The sequence below is a fragment of the Sinocyclocheilus anshuiensis genome, unplaced genomic scaffold (assembly GCF_001515605.1).
Source record: "Sinocyclocheilus anshuiensis isolate Anshui unplaced genomic scaffold, SAMN03320099.WGS_v1.1 scaffold822, whole genome shotgun sequence".
NCBI lineage: Eukaryota > Metazoa > Chordata > Actinopteri > Cypriniformes > Cyprinidae > Sinocyclocheilus > Sinocyclocheilus anshuiensis.
In genome coordinates, this window is record NW_015539892.1 from 268,098 (window position 1) to 278,361 (window position 10,264).

A 10,264-nucleotide genomic window follows, 5' to 3' on the forward strand; every position below is an offset into this window, starting at 1 on the left:
ACCCTTAGTTGGATGCACCTTTCAGGAATGTGGCAGGTATCCTGAACAAGGTTCAGCAATGCTTTCAGAAATAACTGGATTTTAGAAAGAAAGAGAAAAAAAAATGCAACATAAGAAGAAAAAAAAACAAATGGCAGGAGAATATCTCCACCAGTCTGAAAATAACATGTGAAAATGCAACAACTTCATGTTACCTTAGGTGTCTGAGGCGCCGAATTAAACTAATGTACTTTTGAAGCATGCTATAATATATAATTATATGCTATAATTATAATAATATATAATTAGCATTCTTTATAACAAACCAGGGGGAAATAAATATTACATTTCGGACGTTCCGGCTGATATGGGGCCTTCATTTTAATTGCTACTCCTGTTGCTAAATTGAATCAGATTCAGCGCGTCAAACCGCGCAAACCATTTCAAATCGGCGTCGCGAGAGGCAAAAACCGACGTCAGGTAAAAGCCGTTGGTCAGCGGAGTCGTATTAATTATAAAAACGTTCAGAAAGTGCTAGGTGATTTGCTTAAAGGTAAAGAAATGTTTCTAAAATTACGTTTAATTACATGCACGTAGTTTATAATAGTGGAAAAGTAACGGAAATCAGATAATTTGTGAGGAATAATTACCTTTGCTTAACTGCCTCAACTTTCGACTTGACGTTTCTCAGCTAGGGAAAAAACTCAACAATAAAACTATTCGGGATACAGTTCTAAGGATTTTTGAAGTGATATATTTCGTTTGACTCCACAGCATGCAAAAACCATTCAACTTCAAACTGCTGGTGCCCCCAAGAGCTCATTTGAATCAAATTTCCGCAGTGAAGCCTCAGGAAACAGGCTTGTTTGAAGACAACTCTGGTTTTTCTCCTTCAAACCAGGTTGGTACACTTGTAAATTCTCTGTTTGTGTTATAATGTTACTATTTGACCTCTAGCTGCTGAAACTGCTGTTTGAACATTTAATTGTAGGATGATACGTGTATTTTGTTTGTAGCGTTATAACAAGTGTTCAGATATGGAGACAAGCCTGCCGATTCCATCTAAAATGGTGCTTCCTACGAAGACATCAAGAACTGGTAACATTTATAGTCTAAATGGAAAGTGTGCTGTAATGAATATGGTTTTAATGTAGTAAATACATTAATCCTGATACTTTGTTCTTACAGATGGGATGAAGAAGGCTGCAGTCATGCCAATGGAAAAGGAGGAGGTCAGATTAAATGCTTATTTCATTTTTTATTGTAGTTTATTGCTTTGATAATTACTCGTTTATTTTTGTAATCTATAATGGTTTAAGGTCCACATTATGAATTCAGTGCAAGGCATAATGTAAATAAATCTAAGCAGTTTAATAGCTGTTATGCTTTTGCATTACAGACATCATTAAGATCCAGCCAGCTGTACTCCAGATTGCTTGATGAAGCTGAGAAAATCAAAATGTGGAAGTTCAAAATAGATTCTGAGATTTCACAAAAAGACAGAAAGCTTCAGGAGAACAGAAAAACCATCGAGACGCAGCGCAAAGCTATTCAAGAGCTTCAGGTAAATCACATTTGCTGGTAGTGCATTTGTTTTTATTATTTTTTTGTCTGCTTCAGTAAATACAGAATTATGAATTATGTCCTTTGCAGTTTGCAAATGAAAGTCTGAGCATGAAATTAGAGGATCAACTGAATGAAAATGAAGACCTTAGAAATAAGTACGTATATCATGGGTAATTTTTATATAAGCACATATTATTTGAAATTGTATTATATTATAAATTATTATATTCTTTATTATGCAGAAGCAATGCAACCAGAAATTTGTGCAACATACTAAAGGACACATTTGAGAGATCTGCTGAGAAAATTAATCTGTGTAAGTGTGAGAGCATATTATAATATAATATAGCATATCACTAAATATATTAATTCATTATCAATTATTAGAGGACAATCATGTGTTTTTTATTTTGCCTGAATAGTTGAGGCTGAACGGGAAGAAACTCATGATCTGTTCATACAGAACAGTGAGTATATTCGGGTAATGTCTTTCTTTTTTTAGGATGCATGAAGTGTTGGCAATAGGCCGAACCCTAGATTAGGACAATCCTTTTCATGACACTGTAATTTGTTCATTTGCAGAGGATGGTGGTAGCATTTGAAAGTCTTCGGAAGCAGGCAGAGTCTGATCAGCAGGATATGTTGAAATGTGCTCATTTTTTATTCATTTTTCTAATTATTTTTTTTTACAAATTAATTAAATTCATTTGAAGTATATAGTGTATTTGACACAATGAAATCAATAATTTTAACATTGTTTTGTTAACATCCTACAGTAAGAGAATGCCTTACACAGTTTGAGGATCTTAAAGTGAAGTTGGAGAGTGAATGCCTTGTGAAGGAGAACGAGGTTAGTGCCTTTGCTCGTGAGCCTTACAAATACCTCATTCAGCCTGAAGGGGGCAGCATTTGCTTGAATAATCTTGATTTTGAAAGATCTTGAATACAGTAGCACTCACCTGTCTTTGTGTTCATGTTGTGACTAAAACACATGTGTATTTTGTGTTCCTTGACTTTAATTGTTGAGGTTGCTATGCTTCAAGAAAAACTCCAAGAAAAAGAAAACAATCTCAAAGATGTTTCACTGAAACTCAAAGAGGCACAGCAAAGCTGCAGTGTAATAGAGGAGTCAGAAAGTAAGAATGCTTGAAACATTTGCATCAGTCTTTTTTCTTGATTTTTCAAAAAGTCATTTACCTTCACTTTCGCTGTTTTTAGGGAAGCATCAGAAATTACTTCAAAGTGTCACACAGGACCGGGAGGGACTTGAGGAGAAACTCAGGGTGACAGAGCAACTCAAATGGGAGATCGAGGTTTGTCCTTATGCAAGGGCTTTATTACAGATATTTTGTACTTGTAAGGATAGTGCATAAAGATTAAATAATTCATTTTACAGATGCACCGATTGCAATTTTCTTGGCCGATTCTGATTTCCGATTTTTTTTGTAGGTCTGACCTGCCGATGCCGATTTTTGCCGTTTCCGATTTTCTTTCTAAGAACTATAATTGACAGCTTATACAAACAAAAATCTACTTTTTTTTTCTATACAAAAAATTATTTACATAATGAAAGAAATGATTAAACATTACAACTCCCTACAATTCCCCCAGTCTGGACTAACAACTCTCAAAATAAAGTGTTCTGTGACTGGAAAGAGTTAGAAATTAGTTGCTTTATATAACAAAACAGATATCATTTCCCACTATGTTTTTAAATAGGCATTTTTTCCCTAACTTTATTAAATGTATGTGTCATCTTTCACATCAAATTCTTACATTGTTTCAATTAATTCAGTTAGAATTAATAGAATTAGAATAAGAAAGTAGATTTGTTACCATTCAAATGAAATCAGTATCAACAAACTCCATCATTCCACTGCAGAGGAAACAGAAGCTGCATCTGAAGTGGCATTACATGTATTTACACAGACTGTTTGATGAATCTGAGGTGCCATAAATGCAAAATTACAGTGTATGCATAAATAATGTGATAACATTAATGTTTATATATTTATTTATTTGAACATAGTTAGAAATGTTGGGGAAAATGCAATGATACTATTAAATATGAAGCCACACCACCAGTAGGTGCCTCCAATGACTCATGTTTTAATGAGTGAGTCATTTAGTCATTAATTCAACCGATTCGTTCAAACGGCTGATTCATTTGGAAACTAGGCAAGTGACTGTCTTTATGAATGGGTCACTGAATCATTGACTTGATTTGTTCAAAACCGTGGATTCATTTAGTAACGAAACACCACTGTGTGTTGCTTGGAGACATACAGTTCTGCTATGACTTTGGAACTATTTTCGTTTGCAAAATTGAGCTATAACAGTCAATATTGAGTCTAAAATGTAGGTCACTTGTTTATTGAACTACTATTGTATAAAAGTGATATACTATTGTATAAAATCAGTGTCACATTGCAATCGTTCTGATATTCAGGAAAACATCTTGGTCGTGTAATTTTTCTTACGTATTATAAAAAAAAAAATTTCTACTGCGGTATCCATCTATAACTTTCTGTGAGTTATTTTGTGTGTGCTGTTGTGCTCATTTGTTTTGATTTCTGCACGAGTCCCTCTCCCTCTATGCCTCATCTGGCATGACAAATACATTAATAGTTGCCGTTTACACTGAATGCAATAAAATCAAAATCATTCTCGCGTGAACATTTGTGGTGGCCAAGTTTCAGTGCTTCCCTAGTTATGGTTGTTGTTGACGTTTTAATCAGGCTTCTTGTCTGGTCAGACAAGTAGTATTCTCTCTCAATTGCCCCTTTAAAAAATCTGCTTGTCCCAGACAAGCGTGAATCACTCACAGTGAAGAACTTCCACGCTGATGACATGTTTATATGCGGATGTGAGTGTAGCAGTGAAGTCAAAACGGACCGGCTCGGAATCGGCAAGACGGTCCGTGCCGATCACGTGGAAAATCGGTTGATTCCGGACCCTGGCCGGTCGATTGGTGCATCTCTTATTTATGTTATGTATTGTATCGCTGTTCATAGGAAAACCAGAGAGCCATAACTTACAAACTGGAGCAAAGCAAAGAGAACCATGAGAAAGTTATTCAAGAGAAAGACGATGAACTACAGAAACTAAACAACATCAAAGAGCAACAGGCAAATCAACTTTCAGAGATTCAGCTCACAGTGAATTCTTTGCAGTCCTCACTAACATCTGAGATACAAAGGTACGTTAAAGAGTCTATATCAGTACAAGACCTAACATAATTTTTTGTAAATCTCAAACCAGTAGCACAGGTAAAGAACTTTAATATTTAATTTTATCCATTATTGATTGCTTCCTTTGTTTTCACAGGGCACAAGACCTTGAGACAAAGATAACCTCATTGGTGAATGAACTTAGTGACAAAAACAGAGAGTTAGGTGTGTTAAGCCTCTGTATGTTAATGAATAATGATATCATTGCATGCTTTGTACCATTCTAAAATGGTTACACTATCTTCATACAGAAGTTATCAAGGGGCAGAAAGAGAACCATAGCAAGCAAATACAGATACTCAGAGATGAGCTGGTATTTATTTCCTCTCTGTTTAAGTATTCATGTTCTTTGATTTTTGCATTTATGAAACCGAGCTCACAGTGTTTCTATAACAGGATGAAAAGACAAACTCACTTTGGTCTATAAAGGAGGAATTAAAGACAAAGGAGGGTCAGATTCTCCAGCTTATTGCCTCACTTGAAGAGAAAAAAAGTGAAGCAAATCATTTGAAGGTGAGGAGAAGGTCATTAAGCATTCATCGAAACAGCAAAATTCATTTTCAGTCATTTCAGTGCTGCATGTGCTTCATACTGTACATAATATTCACCCCTCTCAGGATGAAATAGAGAGTGTCATCACAGAAAATAAAAACATGAAGGAAGCCCTGACAAAAGCTAGACATGACAATAAAGAGCTGCAAAAGGAAGTTGTTTTAAAGGAGGTCATTACACAGCATATGTATTTATTTGAGTTTAAGAATATGATGGAACATTATTGAATAACATAGATGCTCAAACTAAATCTGTACATCTTTCATCCAGGCTAAATTAAAAGAGATGGAGGAACAATTGTCAGGAGCTTTGGAGAGCAGCTGTAAATCATCAAAAGAGGTAGAAAGATTGGAGAGGGACATAAAGCAGCAGAAGTAAGAGCAATCATGGCCTGTCTTGTTTTATACCATTAATCTCTAAATCTCAGACTGAACCTATAATGTTGAAACCAACACGTAAATGTGTGTGGCCAACTTACTCCTCTAATTTATTGGTTACTGTTTCACATACTGTACAGATAGTCTACCGTAGGTATAGGTAGATATGTAAGGGAGATAATCTTTCTTTGAATTTTGCAAATAGATGTGTGTTTCAAGTTTGTACACTAAATTTTGTATAAAAAAATTAGTTGTAAGAAAAAATGGTAATGTTCATGTAAATGTCATTAAATGAAGTATTTTGCCCATTCTGCTATTGTATCATTGAAATCCGTTCGATATCTTATGGAACTGTTTTTTTCCTTGAAGGGAGAAATATGAGGAGCTGATATTGAAGTTTAATGACCTGCAGATGCAGAAGGACACCATTCAGCAACAGGTTGATAGTGGTGCTTTAGAGAAGAAAGTCCTTCAGTCTCATCTCATGGTTTGTAAATTAAATCAAGCCTCTATATGATGTAAATATGACAAAGAGATCCTCAAATGCTGTATGTTGTGGTTTATTTCTTTACAGGAAAGCAATGCAAATGCAGAAAGAGAGAAGACAGAAATAGAGAGACTCGAGAGAGAGAAACAACAACTTCAGTAAGATTAGAGGAGACTTTTGTCTTGCAACATTGCAAATTTGGGTTTATTTATCATTTTAGTATGCCTTACATGTACATTTTCATATTCTAGGGAGCAGGTGGATAATTTATCTGCAAAAATTGCTGGGCAGGATGAAGAGAGTAAGAATGTTCAACAGCAATTGAAAGAGAGTGTGCGTTCTCTTTATTATCTTTCTTCTTAATCCTCTTCGTCCCTCTTGGGGACATAAGGCCGCAATTATACTTTATTATACTGTTTTATTATTTCAGTTTGTTGAGGTGTATCATCTTGTATATCTAACCATAGCTCGTTAAATCACCCCAACAGGGCAAAACTGCAAAGCGGGAACTTCTGACAAAAGACAAACAAATCAAAGCACTGGAGTCAAAGGTAAAAAAATAAAAAATCATATTGTGACATACAGTACTGTACATATGCAATATTCACTACTGTGCTTACACAACGTTTTTTACATTTATTTTATTCTGGGTTTTTTTTTTCAGCTAACAAACATTAAAACAAAAATAGAGACCAAAACAAAAGCTCACGAGGAATGTCTAAAAGAGGTAGATCATTTACTATTATTTTTCTAAATGATCGAATAATGTAATAGAACTTTATATTGAAAGTCAGTATGAAACGGGACCTTGGAGATGTTAGCCAAAATTCATTTCATTTGTGATAGTGATAGTCAGTTGTGATTCTTTAGAGGATTTAAGCATGCATATACACTGTTTTCTCATAAATTTTAATTGAGTAAATATATGCTTGTATATATAAGTATAACAGTGGTCATGTTACAGTATTTGACATATTTCTCATAGATTACTACATTGAAAGAAGATTTGGAAGGTATAAAGAAACATTACAAGGAGGAGCTTCAGAAAATAAGCTCTAACCTTGAAGATAAATCAACTTCAGAGGATCAACTCAACCTTGAGGTGATATGTTTTTTGTTTTTTTATTGTTTGTTTGTTTTGTTTTTTCATTGAATGCAACAACTGAAAAAACGAGACCTGACACAAATAACTCATCAGGATTTGGGGGTGGGGGGTTGTAGGTGCAAAAACTGAAGGAAACAGCCACGGAGGCACTGAAGAGTAAAGATGACACAGAAATCAAATGCCAGCAGAAGATATCAGACATGGTTGCTTTGATGGAGAGGCACAAGGTTGTTATCAAATTATACAATATTTTCAGTTGTTTTTGAGCACTTTTCATTCATTTTATTGTTGTTATTTTCTTGGTAGCATGAGTATGACAAAATGTTAGAAGAAAAAGATGTGGAGCTAAGTGAGAAACGGATGAGAGAGGCTGAAGTCAATGCAAGCAAAGCATCACTGGTAATTATTTGACCTTTTTAATGGCTTAATCTGACATCTTGCCATCCATTGCTTGCATTGAATATCATACTCAGCATAACAGAGTTTGACATTAGATGCCTGAGATGGTAATAAAAGAGTCCTAGGTCCAAAAGATGGATTTCTAAATTCATTGGAAAGATCTTGAGTTACCATTGTTTCTTTGAAACATTTAATCAAAGGTTACTTTAGCGACACCTTATCTCTTTAGTAGGTGTAATGTAAATTTTTTTGGAAAAACAAATCTCTGCTAAAAACCAAATAACCAATTAATTTAGGAACTGGAGCTGTCCCACCTGCAAGTGGAAAAGGATGATCTTAGACAACAACTTGAAAAGCTCAAAGGAGAGAAGGTGGCCTTAAGGACACCAGTTTCATCTCTTGAAAAAGACACGCTTCAACAGGTATTGTATCTTGTCAATTGAGACACCATAAGTATGCATGGCAATTTAAAGTGAACACTGCAGTATGAAAATATTGTTTTAGGTAACTGAAATCAATCCTAAGAAGGGAAGAAACAAGAGCTCTAAAACTCAGAGAGCTGACACCGCTAAGAAGCCTGTGTATACACTTTTAAAAGAGGATGAAAATGTACCGCCATCAAGAAATGCATCTAACACTCCTGCTGTAGGTTTTTTTTCCATTGTCTTTGTCCATTTTGTGCATTCTTATTCTTCATTTCTATCATCTAACATTTGTTGATGATGTTTTTTGTTATTGATTCAAGGAAACAGTGAATGAAGACCTTCATACTCCATTATGGAGCAAAACAACTAAAACAACACCTCAAATAAAGGTATGGGGGCAACCTGAACAGTTTGCACTGCTCATCATTCATCTTGAGCATTTATATGAGTCGGGTTTATTTTCTGCTTCAGTCATTCAGAATTCGCACACCACCCTCACCTAAGATTGCGTGGTCTTGGAAGGAAAACATTCTGAAGCTGGATCCTAAATCAGACAACTCAGACAGCAATGACATACTGGTAAATTTTATCTATTCATTTTATTCACATACTATTAGTATTGTGCTATATACAAACAGTTTTCAGTGATCTGCATTTTTATTTGCAGTCAACTTAAGTAATTTCTTACAATTGTGGTTTGTGTTACTCTTTCTTAATCCCCTGTATCTGTTGTGCAGAGTTTCTCTCCAAGACCTATTAAATCAAAGAAACCTATGCAACCAAAAGACCAAGACACAGGGAGTTTGGACATGTTCAAGAAGGTAAGCAAAAATCACATATGACTAGTTTTGTCCAAATTGATTCCTTAATGTTCTTGTTTTGACAGTCATCTGCAAATTATGTACAGGTGCAGAGTTCTTTTCCATGTAAGTCTCCAGGAACAGTGCTGAAACTGGCTGCAATAAAGAGAATGCGAGATGCTGGATGGACCACTGTTAGCAATTCAGATAAGAAGAAAAAAAACGCAACAGACAAAATCTTTGCTTAAAAGTGTTTGCATCAAAAATGTGTGATTATCCTTTTAGAAAACTAGAGTACACATACTCTTAATACAATAGCTTCTGATTGCTTACAATTTCTATTGGTGTTTGAATAAGCAGAAGTATTTATATTATTTATTCTAATCTCTCAGTACACAGTTTCTCTTCATAGTATGTTTGGTTAAAATACAGTACCTTAAAATGTTTATCAAAAGATTCTGGTTCCTGATACAGTTGTTGTTTGTTTCAGTTGTGTGTTTAACAAATATTTGTATTTATATTTGTGTTTTTCTGTTATCTTCACTAATTTTATTATTTCAACATTTCAGTTTCAAAGTTCAAAAGATGTAACTATTTCAAAACTTTTTCCATAGAAGCTTCAAGTAAAAGTAACATTTTCAGCTTAAAAAGTTTTTTTTTTATATTATTATTTTTTTATTAATAAAAAGAGGTTTGTTGCTGAGATCCTAAGGCTCTTGATCATGTGCATGGAATGTCTGAAAGGTGGAAGTATCAGGGTCTGCTCTGTCTTGATCCTCTCTCAGAAACTCCAAGCGGAACTGAGTGGGTCTGGATGCAAATCCAGGTGCGTCTATCTGGAATTCTTCGTTCTGCACTGTCATGGTGGGGTTGTAAATCTGAGGGCCATCATAGAGTCCTCCTGAAATGACCAGCGTGTCATCTGGCACTGCAAATGGCTCACCTGTGAAAGAAAATTACAGACAATAATACTATTCATAGTAAATATTTAATCTTTATGATTACTGTAAACTATATACTAGATTAAATGTGCTTGCCCATGCAAGACTTGACGGCATGATGTTGGAATTGGCCTGACAACTTTCCCAGACTCTAACCCATTTCTAAGGTGTTTTGAGTGGTTGATAGGATATATATATATATATATATATATGTATTTTTTTTTTATTATTATTATTATTATTAATCATGGTTACCTTAGCAAACACCATCATAAACAGACATATATGTATGTGTAGTGTGTGTATGATGTATGTGTGTGTGTGTGTGTGTATATATATATATCTATATATATATATACAGTGGGTACGGAAAGTATTCAGACCCCCTTCAATTTTTCACTCT

At 34.7% G+C, this 10,264-nt stretch overlaps 2 protein-coding genes across 3 annotated transcripts in view; one reads left to right on the top strand and one right to left on the bottom strand.

The window, feature by feature from the left end:
* Positions 1 to 754: 754 nt before the first annotated feature.
* sycp1 (synaptonemal complex protein 1) lies at positions 755 to 9,181 on the top strand. 2 transcript variants are annotated; one of them, XM_016482569.1, is made up of 31 exons: positions 755 to 880; positions 996 to 1,077; positions 1,168 to 1,211; positions 1,379 to 1,543; positions 1,633 to 1,700; positions 1,788 to 1,861; positions 1,968 to 2,026; positions 2,128 to 2,194; positions 2,322 to 2,395; positions 2,573 to 2,681; positions 2,764 to 2,858; positions 4,560 to 4,744; positions 4,873 to 4,940; positions 5,027 to 5,088; positions 5,172 to 5,288; positions 5,393 to 5,497; positions 5,598 to 5,701; positions 6,074 to 6,191; positions 6,279 to 6,349; positions 6,443 to 6,524; positions 6,680 to 6,742; positions 6,856 to 6,918; positions 7,177 to 7,293; positions 7,413 to 7,523; positions 7,603 to 7,695; positions 7,992 to 8,117; positions 8,200 to 8,340; positions 8,441 to 8,509; positions 8,592 to 8,699; positions 8,858 to 8,941; positions 9,007 to 9,181. In XM_016482569.1, the coding sequence occupies exons 1-31, from the start codon at positions 755 to 757 to the stop codon at positions 9,166 to 9,168; spliced, it is 3,012 nt and encodes a 1,003-aa protein (XP_016338055.1). In that variant the 3' UTR covers positions 9,169 to 9,181. The 2 variants fall into 2 exon arrangements, 1 of the variants encoding a protein (XP_016338055.1); XR_001633994.1 differs by lacking the exons at positions 755 to 880; positions 996 to 1,077; positions 1,168 to 1,211; ... (23 more) ...; positions 8,200 to 8,340; positions 8,441 to 8,509 and having other exon boundaries at positions 8,655 to 8,941; positions 9,028 to 9,060.
* Positions 9,182 to 9,566: 385 nt separating this feature from the next.
* The window catches only part of LOC107685835 (uncharacterized), a 2,472-nt gene continuing 1,774 nt past the window's right edge, over positions 9,567 to 10,264 (bottom strand). Inside the window, exon 4 of the mRNA XM_016482570.1 lies at positions 9,567 to 9,863. Coding sequence (XP_016338056.1) covers positions 9,628 to 9,863 — 236 coding nt within the window. The 3' untranslated portion in view covers positions 9,567 to 9,627. The remainder of the gene's footprint in view (positions 9,864 to 10,264) is intronic.